The 22,711-nt window shown below is 42.9% G+C and overlaps 1 protein-coding gene across 3 annotated transcripts in view; it reads right to left on the bottom strand.

Annotated features, from left to right (window-relative positions):
* Positions 1 to 2,729: 2,729 nt before the first annotated feature.
* Positions 2,730 to 22,711, bottom strand: part of CLSPN (claspin) — a 36,968-nt gene continuing 16,986 nt past the window's right edge. Inside the window, exons 13-25 of one of the 3 annotated variants that reach the window (XM_039363049.1) lie at positions 21,418 to 21,623; positions 19,297 to 19,451; positions 18,415 to 18,629; positions 16,358 to 16,469; positions 14,169 to 14,256; positions 11,953 to 12,074; positions 11,323 to 11,487; positions 11,086 to 11,207; positions 9,761 to 9,891; positions 8,421 to 8,523; positions 6,215 to 6,297; positions 4,862 to 5,023; positions 2,730 to 3,425 (exon numbers count right to left, since the gene is read on the bottom strand). In XM_039363049.1, the coding sequence (XP_039218983.1) occupies positions 3,315 to 3,425; positions 4,862 to 5,023; positions 6,215 to 6,297; positions 8,421 to 8,523; positions 9,761 to 9,891; positions 11,086 to 11,207; positions 11,323 to 11,487; positions 11,953 to 12,074; positions 14,169 to 14,256; positions 16,358 to 16,469; positions 18,415 to 18,629; positions 19,297 to 19,451; positions 21,418 to 21,623 (1,775 nt within the window). In that variant the 3' untranslated portion in view covers positions 2,730 to 3,314. Of the gene's footprint in view, positions 3,426 to 4,861; positions 5,024 to 6,214; positions 6,298 to 8,420; positions 8,524 to 9,748; positions 9,892 to 11,085; positions 11,208 to 11,322; positions 11,488 to 11,952; positions 12,075 to 14,168; positions 14,257 to 16,357; positions 16,470 to 18,414; positions 18,630 to 19,296; positions 19,452 to 21,417; positions 21,624 to 22,711 lie in introns of all 3 variants that reach the window. The other 2 variants (XM_039363048.1, XM_039363050.1) reach the window with 2 other exon arrangements.

Genomic DNA, 22,711 nt, shown 5'->3' with positions numbered 1-22,711 from the left:
TGCTGCAGTTGTAAAGTTAGTAACATGGTTGTTAAGCGAATTTGGCTTCCCCACTTGCTTTGCTTGTCAAGAGGGTCGCAAAAGGTGACCGTGTGACACTGAGACTCTGCAGCCGTCATGTATATGAGTCAGCTGCCAAGCGTACGAATGGTGATCACGTGACCACTGGGATGCTGCAATGGTTCCAAGTGTGTGAAATGGTCATAAGTCACTTTTTCCAGTGCTGCTGTATGTCTGAACAGTCACTAAATGAAGGGTTGTAAGTTTGCAATAGTGGCAAATATCTGCTTATGGTGATAAGTCAAGGACCACCTGTACTTGCCTAAGATGTCATCAATGCTTCTCAATCTCAGCAACCTTAAGAGGTCTGGACTTCACCTTTCAGAATTCCCCAGGTGACGCTTGCTGAGGTTGAGAAACACTGATTTGCACAACTGTGTCTTTTGGGCAATGACCGCACATCACAGGGGTCGCCGTTTTGAGCTCCCCGTGGCTTTTTATGGACACTGAGAAGGATTCTAGTGCAGGGCTTTTCAACCAGTGGTACGGGTACCACCTGTGGTACATTGGCACCTGGCAGGTAGTACACGACCATCCTAGAAAAGTGGTAGCGGGGGAGGAGAATGAGCTGAACTGGTGGCAGCACCACACAAGCCTGAGCGAGACACGGCTGGAGCTGCAGGGCTCAGTGGAAGCACCAGGATCAGCACTTCTTCGGGGCTGTCAGGGCTCAACGGAAGCGCCAGGATCAGCGCCAGGCTCCAGCTTGAGTTCGGAGCTGATCCTGGCGCTTCTGCTAAGCCTTGAAGAAGCACCAATCAGCTGGAAGGCAGCAGTGATCTTGGTGCTTCTGCTGTAAATCACAAGACCCTGGAGATGCTGCAACATTCCAGCTGATCGGCGCTTCTTCTGGGCTCAGCAGAAGCACCAGGATCAGTGCTGCTTTCCAGCTGATCGGCGCTTCTTCTGGGCTCAGCAGAAGCCCAGGATCAGTGCTGCTTTCCAGCTGATTGGTGCTTCTGGGCTCGGCGGAAGCGCCAGGATCAGCGCTGAGCTTCAGCTGGAGCCTGGCGCTGATCTTGGCGCTTCCACTGAGCCCCGACAGCCCTGCAAGTCTAGCCATCTCTCGCTCAGGCTTGTGCGGTGCAGCCACTGGTTCAGCTCATTTCCCTCCCCCGCTACTTTTCTAGGATGGTTGCATACCACCTGCCAGGTGCCAATGTACCACAGGTGGTTCCCGTACCACTGGTTGAAAAGCCCTGTTTTAGACCAGTGTTTCTTAACCTTGAAAACTATAAAATATGTGGACTTCAACTCCCAGAATTCCCCAGCCAGCATGGCTGGCTGGGGAATTCTGGGAGTTGAAGTCCACATATCTTAAAAGTTGCTAAGGTTGAGAAACACTGTTTTAGACTACCGTAATTTAATGTACTGTTTTAACATAAGCCTATCTCTTTAACAAACAGTAGGGGGAAAAAGTCACACAAAGGATTTCGCTGTGTAACCTTGGAGGATTTGGGGGTAAAAATAAGAGGGCTCAGGCGGCTGCAAGCAAATGCATGTTCCCCAACCGTCCTTACCAAAATTGCATGCGCCTGCTTTTATCCTTCGGTTATGCTGATGCCATAAAGAAATGAATTGCAGCCACAAAGGGAGGGTTAACATCCACCTTTCTCTTAGTGGGAAACTATGAACGCACCAAGGTTGGGGCATTATCCAAACTCGTATTGCAGCTACCTTGTTGAAAGAAACAGAGGTGGGTCTGATCAATGTCTGGATAGTTTGCTGAGGAACAAAGCTGGAGATAAACAGTAATATATCTTCAGATGATCGTTCCAAGTGCACATACAGAAAAAGAATTCCATTTCCTGCACGTATATCAAACTGCATGTATCAGCTTCCCTGGAAGTCTTTATTTTTGGCATAATTCCTTCTGCTTCTTCCCACAATTAACAACTCTGCTTATTATGAAAGCCTGACTGCAGAGCCTTGTGTGGATGTCTGTGTGTGTTTGTGTGTGTACAAATATGATTCATTTATTTAGTGCTTACAGAACAATCTGCAATCTGGGATCACTGCCAAGAGACTCTGGAGGAATGACCTTAGACCAGCAGTTCTCGACCTGTGGGTCGAGACCCCATTTGGGGTCGAACAACCATTTCACGGGGGTCGCCAAACTACGCAGTCCGCCATTTTCCCCCCCTTTTCCTTAGCTGTGCTACTCCCTTTTATTCTATTGGCTTTTGAAAGCCAATAGAATAGACTCTCTTGAATAGAGTCCAATTCTATTGGCTTTCCAAAGCCAATAGGAATTGTCCAGGCTGTCTCTGCCCTGCTGAGCCCGCCAAAAGTCCCATTCTCCAGACAGTGCTGCACCAGTTGAGTAGTCCTCGACTTACGACCGGTTGAGTAGTCCTCGACTTACGACCGGTTGGGGGTCGCGGCATTAAAAAGGTTGAGAACCACTGCCTTAGACGAATTAACACAGAGTTAAGTGAAGAACCAGGCAGGATCCTGCCAAAGGAATGTCTTGGGAGGAACACCTGGAAAAAGTGCCAGAGCTTTGCTGTATAATCCCATTTATCCTCCAGATTTCAAATGGAACATGGTTGTAAACATTTCGTCCAGACTTCCTTTTTTTCCTCCATTTTATATGCTTTAAAATGTGCATATTACATAAAGAGAATTATAATTTTTAAAAAAGATGCTGCCCTCCCTGTGTTTTGTTCTTGACTCAAATTCAAGATCCTTGTTTATTTATAAAAGATTAAAACGCCAGTGGGAGATGGAAGCACAGGGAACAACAACAAAGATATATCTATACACTGCAGATATATCCTGTTCTATGGTATGAATTTAGAAAAATTAAAACCTTGATTAAAAATACACTGGAGCTTTCCAAAATACCGAGCGGAGAAAAAGTTTTATATACATATATACACACAGCCTCCACCCTGATTTTAAGACCCAGGTAGGGAGATCGCAATGCTTCAAAGTTGGCCCCAGAATAAAACGCTGTCTTAGAATGTGACTTAGGTCGAGAAAAGTCCCAAAGAAAAAAGAAACAATTAAAAAAAACGAAGGCTCAATTAGTGCCGGAGTCAGTACTGTAACAAGAGAGAACAAACAAAATTATTTTTTCCTGTTTCCCAACTTATACCTGAGGTTTAGGAAGGAATAACAATGCCATATGTTCTACAATGTAGATATTGCCCATCCAGCAGACTGTGGATTTGTGCGTTGTCTTTACAAAATCTCTGCAAAATCCGAAATGTGGCTGGATGGGACCATGCTAACTGGCATTTTTTTTTCCTTTACCTCTCCAAATACTGGAATATACTTCGGGTTTCTTGAACTGACGTGCTGTCAAGTCGCAGTCGTTTAGGAGAAGGCAGAGCAACAGCAGGCAGAGTTCTTCTTTTGACCTAGAAAATGTTAGTTAGTTAGTTAGTTCCAAAGATTTCTAGATCGCCAGAATCTCATTCATTCAATGAATGACTCAGTCATTGGCTACCACAAAAGAACCACCGTGTTCTTAGTTAACAGAAGCATCTTTACCTAACTAGACTTTGAACTTTTTATTTGCCTGTAGTCAGTTGAGCGACTGCTCTCTCCAGCTCTGAATCACACTATCCAAGCCCAGTCCAAAACATTAGAGAATTTCTAGAAGCCTGACAAATTAGCTATCAATTGACACATACAGTAGATATAAACAATATCTATTTACTATATAATCAATCAACAAGCCAAAACGGGAACAAATAAGACCAAAACACCTCCCCACCAGCAATCAGCACCCAGATGAGCATAGATTAACTCCGAGATTAACATCAGAACAACAATTAAGTAAACCAGGGGTCCCCAACCCCCAGTCCATGGACCAGTGCTGGTCCGCGGCATGCCAGCAACTGGTCCGCACAAACAAGGAAAGCCCCATCCGTGGGATGCAGGCAGCACACAAAATCACGCACCCTCCGGTCTGCACAAAAACCTCTCTTCGTGGAACCGGTCCCTGGTGCCCAAAAGGTTGGGGACCTCTGAAGTAAACAATATCCCAATCAAGGAATTGCTAAACAAGCCAACAGGAAGCAGCCCAATCAAAGAATCTCTAAGACCACCCCCACCAACTTTGTCAGAGCAAGCCACTAGAATATAAACTGAAAGCAAACTCCAATCGCACTGATTATATTAGCTAGTTTGGGTAATGAAACTTCTGCAAGGAAACAACCCAGCTCAGATAGCATCAAGAACCCCTCACTATTCAAGCCTAACAACACTGAAATAACCTTTCAGTGGCTGGCTGGAGAATTCTGGAAGCTGAAGCCCACAACAGGATAAAATTGCTGAGGTTGAGAAACACTGGCCTAGAGCAGGGGTAGGCAACCATGGCTCTTCTATGTCTCGTGGACTTCAACTCCCAGAATTCCTGAGCCAGCATGGCTCAGCTTGGAAACCTCTCCCTTTCCCCTCAGCATGGCTGGCTCAGGAATTCTGGGAGTTGAGGTCCACGAGTCAGAAAAGAGCCGAGGTTGCCTACCCCTGTCCTAAGTCCTCCTGTTCTAAGCGGTGAGCCTCCTGGACCAGAGGTAGGCAACCTTGGCTCTTTTATGACTGGTGAACTTCAATTCCCAGAATTCCTGAGCCAGCATGGCTCAGCTTAGAAACCTCTCCCTTTCCTCTCAGTGTGGCTGGCTCAGGAATTCTGGGAGTTGAAGGCCACGAGTCATAAAAGAGCCACGGTTGCCTACCCCTGGCCTAGAGGGAGGGAGGTGAGGGAAATGGACGGATGGATGGATACAGAATAAATAAGAACAAAACACATGCTAAGTAACAGATTCCCTCAAATCAATCAGATTTCCACCTGGGGTTTGGCTTTCTCCCTCACGTCCTCGCTCTTAACTGGGGACAGGGTCTGGAAGACAAAGTTGCGCGAATTCCTGGGGGCATTCGGGTTGAGATCAGACATGGCTGCCAATTTCTGCAAGACGGCTCGCGGCTGATTCAACAAAGATCCATTCTTCAGCTGTCAGGTGAAAAAAAAAAAGGTTATCTAGGACTCATATTCAAGTAACACGACTGCCTATCGTTTCAGCCTTCCTCCTCTCACAGGCACAGTAAATAAGGAAGAGCAGCACTTCCATTAATTTCTCCCTTTCTTAATTTATGCAAGCCATAATGGAAACATGTCAGGAACACACAGGCTGTGGAGTAATGAAAGAGGGAGAGAGTCCATTCATTCCTTTAGCTTGGTTTATCTACCCCAGGGATCTCCACACTTGGCAACTTTAACACGTCTGGACTTCAACTCCCAGAATTCCTCAGCCAGCCATGCTGGCTGGGGAATTCTGGGAGTTGAAGTTCTTTCTTCTTCTTCTTGTGCCATATCCGTTATCGGACGTTGGCAATCATGTTGGCGGTCCTGTTTTTATCAGCAGCCGCACGAAAAAGTGCTGCTGAGTTTTGTCCAAACTGGTCCCTTAGATTTTGAAGCCACGATGTTCTTCTTCTGCCTGGACCTCTTTCCCTGGAGGATTAAATGGAGTATGCCATATTTTTCTGGGTGTCACATCACATGTCCGAAATATTCTAACTTTCCTTTTTTAATTGTTTTGATGATTTCCCTTGGCTTTCCCAGGCGGCTGATCACCTCCTCATTTCTGATCTTGTCAACCCAGCTTCTACGTAACAGCCGCCTGTAAATCCACATTTCAGATGCTTGTAGTCTCTTCAGGTGGCCTTCGGTCAGAGACCGACTCTCTACTCCATAGAGCAGGATAGGAAAAATACAGCATCTGACAAGGCTGATTTTCAGTCTTAGGTTTATGTCGTGGCTGCAGAAGACCTTTTTTCATTTTGAAGAATGCTGTCGGGCTTTCTCTTGAAGTTCACAAGTCTTAAAATTGTCAAGTTTGGAGACCCCTGGTCTACCCTACACACAGCAATTCTCCAAGAAATATCTTCCGGCTGAGAGATTCTGTGACTGGACAAAACAGGGTTGAACCTGGGATATTTTTCACGGGGAAGCGCGAGGCCCAGCCCCAGACAGACAAGCTTCCCCATACAATCAAGGCCATCTGTGACAGACCAACCTCTGGAGGCAACCTGGTACCTAGTGCCAGAAAAAGGAAGCCCGCCCCTATTATCAAAAAAAAAAAGCTTTCTACCGGCGATATAAATTCAAACAAGGAATTGTCCATCCTCAGATGATACTAACCTGTGGTTTGCTGCCGGGCTGGAAACTTTCAAATGGATTTCTGGGTAGTGATTTAATTCCCTGAACAGTTACTGCAGAGGATGCTAGGAGAGCAAAGAACCGAAAAGAGAGAGAGAGAAAGGAAAGTTTTTCAGAAGCCAATCCAACAACAGGAAGAGTTGCATTGTCTGCTTTTTTGGCCATTCAGACAGTGTAGAACAGTGTTTCCCAAACTTGACAATTTTAAGGCATGAGGACTTCAACTCCCAGAATTCCACAGCCAGCAATGCTGGCTGTGGAATTCTGGGAATTGAAGTCCACATGCCTTAACATTGTCAAGTTTGGGAAACACTGGTGTAGAAGCAGAGAAGACAACCTGGATCCGGAAACCATCCTTGACCATTTCAGACTTGCTTTGAGGACAGTATTCCTGCAGTCACATAACCACGTTTTTCATGGTTTTGCTGAAACTCGGCATTTATAATAATAATAATAGTAAAGTTGGAAGGGACCTTGGAGGTCATCTAGTCCAACCCCCTGCTCAGGCAGGAAACCCTACACCATTTCGGACAAATGGCTGTCCAGTCTCTTCTTAAAAACTTCCAGTGTTGGAGCATTTACTGCGTCTGGAGGCAAGCTGTTCCACTGATTAATTGTTCTCACTGTCAGGAAGTTTCTCCTTAGTTCTAGGTTGCTTCTCTCCTTGATTAGTTTCCACCCGTTGCTTCTTGTCCTGCCTTCAGGCGCTTTGGAAAATAGCTTGACTCCCTCTTCTTTGGGGCAGCCCCTGAGATATTGGAATACTGCTATCCTGTCCCCCCTTGTCCTTCTCTTCGTTAAACTAGACATACCCAATTCTAGCCAACTACTAGCAATTTACTTACAGTTTTCAGCAAAACTGGGGCATAGCGAACCACTGATTTTCTTTAAAAACCACTGTCTGTCACTTTTAAACCTCTGAATGTTTTAAATGATTTAATGACTTTTGGTGGCTGTTCTTAACATTGGGGGATGGAAACAAGGGATACAGAGAAAAGGATAACGATCTAAAATTAGTATGGATGAATCACATTTATTTGGCTGGCACACACAAAATAAGTTTTAAAAGTATTTTAAAACCTAGAAGAAAACCAACATTTCTTGTCCATCTCTCCCCCTCCTCCCCCATATGTGTGACTCAGCCTGACTAAGTTTAGATAGTTGGCCAAGAGAGAGAGTTCAGAGTTGTTTATTCATTTTTTTTTAAACCACGGCAGGCTTGTTAAAGTTTCCTTAATTTTGATCTGTTTCCTGGATTTCCAAGATCGTCTCTTCCACTCAATTTTTGAGCAGCCCAAATGTAAAGTTCCTGTCTGTATAATTTACATTAATTTATCTATTACTAATCACCCATTTCCAAGAGATTAGGAGGCAATCGCAAAATACTTTTCCCTGACCGTGTTGATTCTGTGGAATTCCCTGACTCCAAGAATCTAGTCAGCTCCTAGGTCTTGTTATGTTTCAAGGGCACATATTGGTCTCCTCTTCAATTTTTATTTTTTTAATTAGTTATTTTATTACTTCTCCCCCCCCCATGTTTCAATTATTACCTTTTGTTTTGTGGATGATATTATCATCTGCTAGGACAGTGGTTCTCAACCTTTTTAATGCCGCGACCCCCAACTGGTCGTAAGTCGAGGACTACTCAACCGGTCGTAAGTAGAGGACTACTCAACTGGTGCAGCACCGTTTGCAGAATGGGACTTTTGGCGGGCTCAGCAGGGCAGAGACAGCCTGGACAATTCCTATTGGCTTTTGAAAGCCAATAGAATTAGACTCTATTCAAGAGAGTCTATTCTATTGGCTTTCAAAACCAATAGAATAAAAGGGAGTAGCACAGCTAAGGAAAAGGGGGAAAAAATGGCGGACTGCGTTGTTTGGCGACCCCCGTGAAATGGTCGTTCGACCCCAAATGGGGTCCCGATCCACAGGTTGAGAACCACTGTACTAGGAGTCTCTCAATTATGGCAGGGTAAAAAAAAGTCAAATCAATCAACAAAATGGCAACTAAAATATAGCAATGATATTTTGCAAGTGGACAATTGAAATTCGGTGATAAGGAAGATGCAGGGACTATAAAGAGATGGATTAAATACATGGATTGCCCTGCCTATTTTAAAATCACAGAATATATTCCTTCCTTCCTAAGGTGTAACTCTGATATTCATAAAGGAGAAAAGAAGGATACCTTTCTTTTGTAGCAACTTGTTTGTGACTTTTTTGGCCAGTCTCATGAACTGGCTGTCCTCGTCCACCTCCACCACCTCCTCCTCCTCCTCTCCTTTCGTAGACTGTGAATAAGCAGAACTTTTATTAGGCAAAGTAGCAAGAAGTAAAGAAAGAGAAATACTATGTTGAATAAAACCACTGTCTACTAGTCGGTACCAGGCTTTAAAAACACATTTAGGAGTGTCTGTGGCGCTGGGTCTATTTTCTTAGTTCAAATCTATGTCAGTTTTCTCTCTAGAGCAGGGGTAGGCAACCGTGGCTCTTTTATGACTCGTGGACTTCAACTCCCAGAATTCCTGAGCCAGCCAGGCTGAGGGGAAAGGGAGAGGTTTCCAAGCTTAGCCATGCCGGCTCAGGAATTCTGGGAGTTGAAGTCCACCAGTCATAAAAGAGCCCAGGTTGCCTACCCCTGCTCTAGACCATAAAGGAAGCTTGGCATATTACGATATCCACCAATTTACTTCCACAACAATAATCCTGTAAGGTACTTTCGCTCAGTGCCTAAATCATTCAAAGTGACAGTAAAGTTATCATTCTATTATTTTATTCTATTCTATCGTCTGCTAAGCTTTCATGGCTGACTTCAGCTTGGATCTTCCCAGTTCCCAGGTCCAGCCTGAATCATAAAGGCTGCATTTTCCCTTCTCTCTCTCTCTCTCTCTCTCTCTCTCTCCCTCCCTCTCTCTCTCTAGAACTGCATTCCTGCAGGAATAGTCAGCCGCTGGATGGATGCAAAGGGTGGGTCCAGAAATTTTTTTAAACAAAAATGTAGTGTCATCATTTATTTTCTCTGTTGTTGACCTCCCATGCCTTTATACTTCTTTCCTCTGTTTCTCTCATGTGATAGACTGCTTTTGGAATCAGGCTGAGAATCATGTGAAATGATGCCAAGGACTATTTGGGGTTTCTAAGCCTATGGTGCAGGTTCTCCTGGCCTAATCGTATGACCACAACTGAGCCCAAAATGTATATTGCTAAGCAAGACAATTGTTCATTGAGTTTGGCCCCATTTTATGACCTTTTCTGCCACCAGCTGCTCAGTCAGTCAGAAGGTTGTTAAAGTGAACCTGACTTTGCTTGTCAGAAGGTTTCAAAAAGTGATCCCGTGACCTTGGGACTGTCCCAATAAATACATGCCAAGCATCCAAATTTTGATGACGTAACCGTGGGGATGCTGCTTCAGTGTGAAAAACGGCCATGAATCGCTTTCTCCAATGCCACTGTAACTTCGAAGAGTCACTAAATAAATGGTTGTAAGTTGAGGACTACCTCTACATGAATGGTTACCGTGTGGGTTACCTGTTCTCGGAACCACTGTTCTCGTTCAAAGCGCTCCTTCCTCCACTTGGCCTCTGTCTCTTCCAGGTGATTCTCATTCTCATCCCCGCTGTCAGCATCCCTGTGAAAAGCGTCTCCCTCGGGAACGTCATCTGAGAAGAGACAGAAAAATTGGAAATAAGGTCTCACTCCCTAAGTCTCAGTGTTCGTTTTAGAAGGACAAAGAGTAATTTGAGAGAAAGCATCTGGACTCAGAGGAGAAGGCACGAAGCCCGTGACCCGGGCAAAGCGATAATGGATATAGAGTGAAAAAAAGAAATACACACACACACACACACACATATATTTGTTTTCTGAGGTTTTTGTGGGTGTTTGTATGTAGGTCTTTGGTTATTCGGGTTTTCTCCTGCGTCAAATTGGAAGTGTCTTGGCCAAGACACTTCCAATTTGACGTGGGAGAAAACCTGAATAACCAAAGACCTATATATAAATATATTTCACACACACACACACACACACACGTGTGTGTGTGTATGTATATGTATGTATATGTGTGTGTATGTATGTATATGTATATGTATGTGTGTGTGTATGTGTGTGTGTATATGTATACACACACACACACATATACACACATACATATACATATACAACATGCTGCTGTTGTGACATGTAAAATCAAATATAGGCTTTGTAACAGCTCCTATCTGCCCTGAAATAAATATAAATATAAATATGTATGTATGTATGTATGTATGTATGTATGTATGTATGTATGTATATTTCAGGGCAGATAGGAGCTGTTACAAAACCTATATTTGATTTTACATGTCACAACAGCAGCAAGAATAATATTTGCGGAATATTGGAAAAATGAAGGAATACCACCAGATGAAGAAATAATCAAAAAAAAAAAAAAAATTAGAATGCGCAGAGATGGACAGATTGACTATGAGACTGAAAGAAAAAGAAGAAACAGAATATTATCAAATTTGGGGCTTACTTTACCGATGGTTAGAGGGAAGAATAAAGGATTAGGAATTAAATATGTATTAGACCAGGGGTAGGCAACCTCGGCTCTTTTATGACTCGTGGACTTCAAGTCCCAGAATTCCTGAGCCAGCATGGCTCAGCTTGAAAACCTCTCCCTTTCCCCTCAGCATGGCTGGCTCAGGAATTCTGGGAGTTGAAGTCCATGAGTCATAAAAGAACCAAGGTTTGCCTACCCCTGTTCTAGACCCTTTGGGATTTCTGCTAGCCTGGGACTGCAAAACCTGTGAATACGCCATATGCATATTATGAAGTTTATCAAAATTTAATGAACTCCAGCATACTACTCATCATACCTAAGTTCTTCCATCGGAATTTCCTCGTCCTTCCAGGACCATCATTGTGAAGGTCCCCATCGAGAAGGTATCTCTCCTGATACAAGCGCAACTGCCGTTTATCATCATCGAGCATCATCTTCCTGGAGAGAAAGCAGGCCAGAAAAGGGAGCTTGACTAGTTTTTATTCAGAATATCCCCACAAAAACTGAAGCACAACCATAGATAAAGTGCCCTGATATATGGCCAGATACTTACATGTGGATTTTGTTTACTTGATCATGAAGTTCTCCGTCTGCTGGAAGAACCTCATCAAGGACGTCTTCTTCATACTCATTGAGTTCTTCACCATCATATTCATCTTCACTCCCCCCTTCGCTGCCGGACAGCTCAGCCTCATCTTCCATGAAATCTTGTAAATGGCTAAAGGGGTGGGGGAGAAGAATGCAAGCTGAGTTCAAAAGGAATTAAAAGCAATATTACGACTGGGGGGAATGAAGGTAAGCAACAGGCTGGCAAGGATTTCCAGTAGAGAATATTTTGTTTCCAGTTCTGCTATGAGAAAATACTCACAAGCAACGCAAAGAGTTGGGCTGGGATTCATATGTGGAGAACTCATTTCTAATTTGTCTTCTAATAGGAAGACAAACGGAAAGTTGGAAGCGAAGTCCAAGCTGAGATATAGTCGGATTGCCACAATAACGCTTTATTTGAAATATCAATTCTTCGTTTCTTCTGTGTAAAGTGTAATAAGTTTCTCAGACAAGCTGTTTTTAAAAGGTTCCCTAACCTATTTTTTCCATTTTGTTTTATGCAGTTTCACTCTGCTTTAAAGAAGGATTGAAGACTAAATCAACTTCGCCAGTAAGGTTAGAAGGTGTTACTTACAATTTATTCTTCCTTCCTTCGCTTCGCTTCAGTTCTTCTTCATCATCAAATTCTAACTCATCACCCCCTTCTTCCTCTTGATCGCTCTCTTCCTCCTCCCCTTCCTCCTCGCTCTTTCCATCCTATGAATGAGAAAAAAATACCAAGTTCATGGATTCTTGACGCATGATATCGTATTCTTTAATATTCTCCATTATCTCCGTTTGCTCTTTTCTTTAAAACAATTTTTTTTCCCTTTGAGTTCCTCTAAGTCAGTGATGACGAACCTTTTAGAGACCGAGTGCCCAAACTGCAACCCAAAACCCATTTATGCATCGTCGGATGCCAGGTGGGTGTGGCCAGTTGGGTGGGCGTGGCTGCAGTGGTAACAGCAGACTGGGTGGGACTAAAAAGTTCAATCAATCAATCCCAACTTTGCAAGATCTTTTTTTTTCCCACAAGAAGTTGAAATTGACTGATTGAACCTTTTTTTTGGGGGGGGGGCACAGGGCGGCTGAGGCCTAAAGCGAAAAGATTTTATAAAACCCAGCTAGGACTGGGGCGATGGCGCGCGTGCCCACAGAGAGGGCTCTGAGTGCCGCCTCTGGCACCCGTGCCATAGGTTTGCCACCCCTGCTCTAAGTTAATATAATCATACTCCTCCTAACGGAAAACTATGATTATATTAACTGGAAGCAAAAGAAAAAAGGTGGGACTAGCAATCCAGAGTAATTTCATCAAAGGTTTTGTTTGGAGGAAAAAAAGAGAGTAAGTGCCTAGAATTTAGCATTACTCAGAAACACGGGAGTTATTGAGGATTTAGATTTATAAGGGAAATGAAAATTAACTATTAGGAAATAGCTTTGAATTATTGTTTAGCCCAGATAACATAGACGATGGATTTGAGACAATAAAGGATACTCTGTAAGTAAGTGGCAATGTACCAGGATGAGAAATAGAAAATGTCTATGAAATAAGAATATATCCTAAGTAAGTAATAGGTGTATTTTAGATATTATAATTTTTATGTAGTGAAATAAAGGAAATTTGGGTTACCCGAAATTGAAATACTATGGATATTAAAGGTTAAATTGGAATACTGAAATTACAAATTAAAAATTAGCTAAAATTTAAATACATAAGCATAAATATATTAATAAATGTTTTAACTGAGCTTGTTATAATTACAAATTTACTAGCTTAAATATGATATAGCAAATGTCAAGGGAAATAGAGAAGGAATTTTTTGATGATGTAACATGAGATGTACTAAAGATTTTGTTATTGTACTATTGACTACCCAATCACCACGCTGCTTTCTAAATACTTAAATGTAAAACTGGAAAACCAATAAAAACTTGTTTTATTTATTTAAAATAAATATTTTTATTTATATATATATATAAATTTATATATATATAAATTTATATAAAAAGAAACACGGGAGTTATTTGTTGAAAGCTCGAAGATACCAAAGAGGTAGCAGAACGTGGCCGTGGGTGGTGAAGCTTCCAATTTGCTCTTTCCCAACACAACCAAAGGAATGATAAATTATACAGGAAGTCCTCGATTTACGAGCACCATGGAGCTTAATATGTCTGTGGCTTAGCAAGGCAGTTGTTCAGTGAGTTTGTCATGGTTCCGACAGATGAAACTCATTTTACCACCTTTTTGCCACGGTCAAGCGAATCACTGCAATTGTGAAGCAAATCATGTGGTCGTTAAGTGAATCCAGCTTCCCCCATTGACTTTGCTTGTCTGAAGTGGGGATCACATGACCCTGTTGGGGCAGTGCAACCGTCATAAATATACACCCCAGTTACCAAGTGTCCAACTTCTGATCATGTGACCATGGGGGGGGGGATGCCGCAATGGTTTTAAGTGTGAAAAACGGTTACAAGTCACCCTTTTTCAGTGCCGTTGTACCTTTGAATGGTTGCTAAATAAATGATTGTGGGTGGAGGACTACCTCTATGCAGAATAAGGGAGAATATTTACTTAATATGAATTATCTTATATTTACTGGGCATGAAAGTTGCTTAGTGCAGAATTTTACTTTGAGAATCCTGCCGTTGTCCTCTATTTTGCCTGAAAATGGGTGAAAACAGGAGCATTTAAGCTGACCGGCTGAACAGAATATTGTAACTGTTGCTGAATTAGGACTGGAAACCATGTTTGACTGGCATGTGTGCTTTATGCACCGTCTGGACGTTGCTCCAATTGTGCACAGTACTTACTTCTTCCTCACTGTCAAAAGGATGATCGTCTGTTAAAAGCTGGAACTCCCCAAATTCCTCTTCTTTCTCTTCATCTTCTACCTCCCTGCTTGAAAAATAGATTTTTTTTAAAAAAAGAAAATGCAGCAGGAATGTACCTAATTGGATACGGCAGTTTAATTGCCGAATGCTTTGATTTCACTAACCACAACAGAACATGTAGAAACGAACAGTTATTGGATGCACTGATTTTTACTAAACATGCCCTTTAAATTGGTATGCCACTCAATAGGAGCTCAAAGAGATATAATCTTTCATCTCAAACATAAAAGGAGAGGGAGAATTCCAGAATGTGGTTGCTACTACTGAGAAGATCACGCCTAATTCGGCAGAAGCCATCACAACAGACTCGGATAAGGCTGGCAGAAAATGGACAGATTCAGCAGACAGTTCATTCTGGCCTAAAATTGTTTAGGCGTTTGTTGGTAAAGCTAGTGTCTTGAAGTAGCTTTGAAATGCATTTGTTGTTGTTAGTTGCAAAGTTGTGTCCCACCCATCGCAACCCCATGGACAACGTTCCTCCAGGCCTTCTTGTCCTCTACCATCTTCTGGAGTCCATTTGAGCTCACGCCTACTGCTTCAATGACTCCATCCAGCCACCTCATTCTCTGTCGTCCCCTTCTTCTCTTGCCCTCCATCCTTCCCAGCATGAGGCTCTTCTCCAGTGAGTCCTTCCTTCTCATTAGGTGGCCAAAGTACTTGAGTTTCAACTTCAGGATCTGGCCTTCTAAAGAGCAGTCGGGGTTGATCTCCTCCAGGACTGACCGGTTTGATCGCCTTGCAGTCCAGGGGACTCGCAGGAGTCTTCTCCAGCACCATAGTTCAAAGGCCTCCATTCTTTGGTGCTCAGCCTTTCTTATGGTCCAACTTTCACAGCCATACATTGCAACTGGGCAGGGTGATGTCTCTGCTTTTTAGTATGCTATCTAAATTTGCCATAGCTTTGAAATGCATACTGTTGATTAAAGATCCCTAATAGTCTATATACAATGCATTCCGCTGACATACATTTCCCATACATAGTTCTCAAATAAAGGTAAAGATGCTTTATACCAACACAAGCAAAAATCACAGGCAACTGAGCCAAGCGCTGCCTTCCACAAGAAGAACTGAACTGGACAAAGGAACATCTGACTATCCAATCTTGTCTACTTATTCAGAGCAGAAAGAGAGCGCGTGTGCATACTCTGGGAGTCACAAACAAAATAAAATGACCTGTTCAAGGCCAACATTCAGAGGTTGACATGACCGCGATGCACATCCTTTCATTGCTGTAAACCAGTTAAAGCCAATTTTCTTAATCTTCCTTCTGGTAAAAAGATGAGCATTGGGGAGGGGGGGAAATGCTGCCCCTTGATCGTGATCTGGCCCAAGAGGAATCCAATCCTGCTAAAAAGCTGTGAGGTTCAGAGGTAAGAAAATTTCACCTGATTGGAAAGATTTTTCTTCCCAGCCCTAACCTGAAGCACTCAAGATGCGTGTGCCTCACTAACCCACATCCTATTGTTTGAACTGTAGAAGCAGCTTTTTTTTATATAATAATTTTTATTAAGTACAAAGAAAAAAAAAGGATTAAAAACATTGAACATGGTAAATCGTCTTTGACTAACATCTCAATCCATATTGTACATTAATTACATATACCTATATACAACTATACATTTCTAGCCTCTATCTCAGTTTATCTCTTTATTTGTGACCTCCATTTTTCTTCCCCTCCATCTATAACATTTATTCCATATTCGATAAAATTCTGTTTCTTCCTGATTTTCTTTAATCGTTTAGTTATTCTATCTAGTTCTGCGCAATATATAATTTTCTTCATTAATGCTTCCCCACTCGGCACTTCCATTGCTTTCCACTTTTGAGCAAATAATATCCTTGCTGCTGTGACCACAGGGATAATGAAATATGTGTCCTCTTTATTTACATTTTTCTCTAGTATCCCTAATAGTAATGTCTCCGGTTTGTATTGAATGTTTTGCCTAGTCATTTCTATTGCCCAATCCCAGACCATACGCCAGTATGCCTTCTACATGCTTCTCTACATGTCCACCATACGTCAAAAAAGGTGCCCCAGAAGCAGCTTTTATAATCCCTCCCAAGGATAATTTGTATAGCTGAATATTTTGCATGTCTCCAAGCCTTACCGCTCAGCTGGAAAGGAGCTAGAAAAGAGACAGAGGGGTTCTGCGCCCGGGTTTTCCATCCTCCTCTTCTTTTTCAGTTTAGCAGTGGCTGAGGATGCTTGAAGGGGAGAATCTGAGAAATCAGAAACGAGAGGTCTAACTGCAGAGCAGAACATAAACAAACCACTCCAAACGTTGCTTCTTCGTGCGACTTTAAATAGGACGGGGACAATTTTGCGCTACCCCGGATGCAGACAATACCCAACCCCTGAGTCATTGTTCATGACCTCTGACTTATCCTCTGACTAGAGCAGCGGTTCTCAATCTGTGGGTCGGGACCCCGTTTGGGGTCGAACGACCATTTCACGGGGGTCGCCAAACAACGCAGTCCGCCATTTTTTCCCCCCTTTTCCTTAGCTGTGCTACTCCCTTTTATTCTATTGGCTTTTGAAAGCCAATAGAATAGACTCTCTTGAATAGAGTCTAATTCTATTGGCTTTCAAAAGCCAATAGGAATTGTCCAGGCTGTCTCTGCCCTGCTGAGCCCGCCAAAAGTCCCCTTCTGCAAACGGGGCTGCACCAGTTGAGTAGTCCTCGACTTACGACCGGTGGAGTCGTCCTCGACTTACGACCGGTTGGGGGGTCGCGGCATTAAAAAGGTTGAGAACCACTGGACTAGTGTATCAAATATTAGCAGCCTAGTTTAACGTAAGAGACCCACCAAAGATTCATAAAAAAAAAAAAAATCCTAAAAAAGTAAATTTCCAAGAGATGGTGCTCTTAGCCAAGGGACCCAGTGTTCTCCAAAGACTCCAGCGTGGTCATGTGGCCAGTATGACTATAATCCAAGGCGCACAGAATGCTGTGTTGTGATTCTGTGCCAGCCACTGCACCCGGCAACTGAGTCGGAGGAATCAGAGGAGGAGGATGGGCCTGGAGAGCCATCAGAGTCGGAGGAAGGCTCTGATGACCTCCAGGACTTACAATCTAATGAAGAGCCTGGCCCCTCCACTCGTGCTCAGGCTGAGACGCAGCTGTGCTGGGAAGCTGAGTCAGACTCTGAGTCAACCCTTAGTCCTTTTCTTTATTAGAATTTGTTGTTGTTAATTGCGAAGTCGTGTCCCACCCATCGCGACCCCATGGACAACGTTCCTCCAGGCCTTCCTGTCCTCTACCATCTTCTGGAGTCCCTTTAAACCAGTGGTTCTCAACCTTTTTAATGCCGCGACCCCCAACCGGTCGTAAGTCGAGGACTACTCAACCGGTCGTAAGTCGAGGACTACTCAACTGGTGCAGCACCGTTTGCAGAATGGGACTTTTGGCGGGCTCAGCAGGGCAGAGACAGCCTGGACAATTCCTATTGGCTTTTGAAAGCCAATAGAATTAGACTCTATTCAAGAGAGTCTATTCTATTGGCTTTCAAAAGCCAATAGAATAAAAGGGAGTAGCACAGCTAAGGAAAAGGGGGGGGGGAATGGCGGACTGCGTTGTTTGGCGACCCCCGTAAAATGGTCATTCAGCCCCAAATGGGGTCCCGACCCACAGGTTGAGAACCACTGCTTTAAACTCACGCCTACTGCTTCAGCAACTCTATCCAGCCACCTCCTTCTCTGTCGTCCCCTTCTTCTATTGCCCTCAATCTTTCCCAGCCTTAGGCTCTTCTCCAGTGAGTCCTTCCTTCTCATTAGGTGGCCAAAGTACTGGAGTTTCAACTTCAGAATCTGGCCTGAAGTTGAATAAATTAAATATTAGAATAAACACACTTAGTTCCTTCAATGGTTCATTGTATGGTGTAGCCTCCAGACCCTTTATCATTTTTATTGCTCACTTTCTAGGCCAGGGGTCTTCAAACTTGGCCCTTTTATGACTTGTGGACTTCAACTCCCAGAATTCCTCAGCCAGCGTGCCTGGCTGAGGAATTCTGGGAGTTGAAGTCCACAAGTCATAAAAGGGCCAAGTTTCAAGACCCCTGTTCTAAGCTCTCAACATCTGTTTTATATTGTAGCAGTCAGAATTGGACACTTCTTAATTAAGCAACCATCCCTCCTGTGTTTTTTTAAAAGGAAACACCAACTCACCCTGAGATGGAAACTTTCCAGAGCAAAGATTGAGCAATTCCTCCATGTCTGACTTCTTGCCACTGCCTGGGTTGGGAGAATGTTGGTTCTGGCCAGAATACAGATCAAACAATTCACCCATGTTGGCATCCATCGCATTCTCGTCCATGCTGGCCAAAGGCAGACGGCTCTTGCAGGACTGATATTTGTTCCGGTGATGGCCAACGTTCAAAAACCTGAAAGTCAAGACTGGCTTTTATAAAGTCTGTTTCCCTTGAGACTAATTCAGATAGTTTTCCCAATGCAATTTGTATAAACCATGGTTTATTGAATGGAGCACAACTGCTGGCTATCCTCAAGATAAATAAGCAAACCACCAACAAATGAACACTCTAGTTTTTTGAACTTGGAAATCCATATAGAAAGGGGTTTGTTTCCCAACCGTAGCCATTTTAAGATGTGTGGACTTCAACTCCCAGAATTCCACAACCACCAATATTCCACAACTAGCAGTATTCTGGGAGTTGAAGTCCATACATCTTTAAATGGCTACAACTGGGAAACACTGATATAGAATAATGCGGCTCAGAGTAAGTTTCAGTTTTTTTAAGGCAGCCCTTTTAAAGCAGGCTGTGCAAGGATTTCAGGAAGGCTACTTCTTAATATTAATCAGAACATTAAACAGAATCTTTGAAGTCTGCCAAATTATCCCTCTGTCTTTTCTTGTACTGAACAGAACCAGATTTAGGATTATTTTGAGTTTATTTCTCTTTCTCAACAATTTTCTTTTAAGGGTCCCTGCATAGCTTCATCATTTGCATTGGTCCATATCAGGAAGCTGGTTTCTCTGTATAATCTTATATATTTTTTAACCTATGCTTTGTGTGTTGTTCTGCTACATACCCATCTGCATCAAGCAACTGACTCTGCGTGTCATCTTCTAGGGAGAACTGAAACCTCCCCCCGGTTGGAACTGGGCTTTTCTCCTCGGGTGTAACGTTGTAGAGATCCTGGGAATCTTCAATGGGCAATGATGGCTCCGATGTTTTTCCTGAACTCTGTGCAGATCCCAAACAAAACAGAAATTCATGAATACAGGCCAGATCTAAAACCCACATCAAAAAGCAAACAGGTAAGGCGAGAGGCGGAGAGAAGAGTGACAGAGGACAATTGCAATTACAGGTAGTCCTCAACTTATGATCACAACTGGGACAAGAATTTCCACGGCTAAGAAGGCGGTTGTTAAGCGAGCCATGCCTGATTTTTTTTGCTATAGTTTCTAAGTGAATCTCACACAGCCGTTAAATGAATCTGACTTCCCCCATTGCCTCTGCTTGTTGGAAGCTGGCTAGGAAAGTCACAAACAGTGATCACGTGACTCAAGGCGCTGCAACCGTCGTGAATCCATGCCAGTTGCCAAGCGCCTGAATTTTGATCACATGACCCTCGACCGGTTGCAAGTTACTCCTTTCAGCGCCGGTTGTAATTTTGAGCAGTCATGAAATCAATGGTTGTAAGTTGAAGACTACCTGTATGTAATTAACAAAGGCCCATAGAATAGCAATACCTGCACAGGGAACCCGTTCACAGAAATGTAGGTCTTATCAAGAAAATTGCCCTAAAAAGAAAACTAGAGTCAGACTTAAAAAATGGGATTTTTTAATGTGACCTATAATGGAAGAGCTTAAAATCTAATTTAATGGGCTTTTAAAAGATACTGATTTAATATTTAGGATCTAGACTTATAAGGGAAATAAAAATTAGTCACTAGAACAACAGTTTTGAATTATAATATAGAAGCTGGATTGAGACGATAAAGGTTATTTTATTAGTAAGTGATGAGGTACTAGGATGAGAAATAGAATATGTTTGTGAAATAAAGTAAGAATTTATTAGAGGAAATAATAAGTGTATTTTAGATATGACAATTATTTTGTAATGAACTAAGGGCTTTGGGCTACCCGAAATCTAAATACTATGGATATTAAGCTAACTGGAATACTGTAATTGAAATTAGGTAAAATTTAAAAACAGGACAGGGAGGCGTATAAGTTAAAATATATTGATAAATGTCTTAACTGATTGAGTTATAACTAGCAATGTATTAATTTGAATGTGATATAGAGAGGAAATTTTTGATAATGTAACCTGACATATGTATGAAAGAGCTTGTTATTGGATTATGGATTACCCAATCACCAGGTGGCTTCCTTAATACCTGGACTTTTGTAAAATTGGAAAATGAATAAAACTTGCTTTAAAAAAAAAGAAAGAAAATTGCCCTGTTCAGCCCTGAACTTTTTAAATAACTTCTTAAGAGGAATGATCTCTGTTACTCTGAAAACGTGGCTCTTTCAGGGCAAGGCTCAAAACGGTAAATGATGCCCAACACTGGAGACTAGTCATCTAAATCCATTTCGTTGGGTTTATTTATTTATTTTTGCCTCCTGGATGATCTACGTTGTGAGAGTAAGAGGAGAGCAACCCCACTGATCATTGACACTTTTGGTGGTATTAAGAGGAAGGGGTGTCAAACTGCTGGCCCATGGATGCGTCATGGCAAAAACGCACCCATCCCATTGCCAGCAATGGGAAAAAAGTCATGATATGTCGCGACGTCGCGCAACATTGCAGGTTTGACACCCCCGTATTAGAGGAAGGGGCGGGGAGGTGGGGGGGGTTCAAACCCCATCTAAAAGACGCCCAACTTACTTTAGAAGCTTTCTAGCACCCTTTAAAACTCGCGAGGCTGCCTTGATCCTTTCGCGGTGTGTGACTTTGTACTCGTTAATTCATTTAGCACCCAACTTTAATTCCGTAAAGACTAACGCACGGGTAGGCAACCTTGGCTCTTTTATGACTCGTGGACTTCAACTCCCAGAATTCCTGAGCCAGCATGGGTCAGCTTGGAAACCTCTCCCTTTCCCCTCAGCATGGCTGGCTCAGGAATTCTGGGAGTTGAAGTCCACCAGTCATAAAAGAGCCAAGGTTGCCTACCCCTGGATTAACGCAACCACGACTTGCCTTAGAAGCTGAGCTGATGAAGCTTGTTTTGAAGAAGCCCGGAGAAGGAGAGCGAGCTGTTCCAATGGCAGAGAAGAAGTTGCCTCCACGTCCCATTTGCTTATTACAGGGCTGATAAGAGGGAATCATGGAGCCAATGAGCTCAAAGCTGCTGTTGTGGCTGTTCTCCTTTGCCAAGGTGGGCAGCAAAAACGAATCTTCATCGTCTAAGAGAAAAAAAGGGGCGAGGATAGAAAATACAATCAGTTTTAGAGAAATAACAGAAGTAAAGAGTTGCATTCCGCACTTCAGGGTGTATACTACTTAAAATCATAAAGAAACAACCCAATCAGGGGCACCTACAGGTAGTCAAAGGAAGTCAAATGACAGAAGTACAGGTAGTCCTCAACTTACAACTTGTTTAGGGACTGTCCAAAGTTACACCACCACTGGAAAAAGTGACCCTCGCAGCTTGGTCACATGTATTTCTGACAGAAAACAATAACAATAATAGTAATAATAATAGTAGTAGTAGTAATAATAATAATAAACATCCACATCTGCCTATCCCAGGTCCTTGGTAAGGACTCGACACGTGGACAAAAATGCCAAATCCAGTCTGAACATCTGGCTGACTGTGCGATGATCAATAATAATGATAATAATAATGTTGGAAGGGACCTTGGAGGTCATCTAGTCCAACCCCCTGCTCAGGCAGGAAACCCTACACCATTTCGGACAAATGGCTGTCCAGTCTCTTCTTAAAAACTTCCAGGGTTGGGGCATTAACCACTTCTGGAGGCAGGTTGTTCCACTGGCTAATTGTTCTAGCTGTCAGAAAGTTTCTCCTTAGTTCTAGGTTGCTTCTCTCCTTGATTCGTTTCCATCCGTTGCTTCTTGTCCTGCCTTCAGGTGCTTTGGAGAATAGCTTGACTCCCTCTTCTTTGGGGCAGCCCCTGAGATATTGGAAGACTGTTACCATGTCCCCTCTCATCCTTCTCTTCATTAAATTAGACATACCCAATGTCCCAATATCATGTGGTCACCATCGGTGACCTTCCCAGCTGGCTTCCAACAAGCAAAGTCAATGGGGGAAGCCTGATTCACTTAACAATTGCATCAAAAATGTATAACACGGGACAAACTTCACTTAACCGCTGCCTTACTTAGCAAGGGGAATTTGAGGCTCAGTTGTGGTTGTAAGTCTTATCACATTGCCACACAAGCCCCGCCCTCTCAGCATTCTGAAAAAAGAAGCAAGAGGCACGAATTCTGCTGAACTATGGTTAATTTCCATCTTAGTGGCTTAGATGGC

The sequence above is a fragment of the Crotalus tigris genome, unplaced genomic scaffold, assembly GCF_016545835.1.
Source record: "Crotalus tigris isolate CLP2741 ecotype Arizona unplaced genomic scaffold, ASM1654583v1 scf7180000019504.1669754, whole genome shotgun sequence".
Classification (NCBI taxonomy): Eukaryota; Metazoa; Chordata; class Lepidosauria; order Squamata; family Viperidae; genus Crotalus; species Crotalus tigris.
The sequence above is the reverse complement of the archived record's forward strand: the minus strand, read 5'-3'. Positions and strand labels throughout refer to the sequence as shown.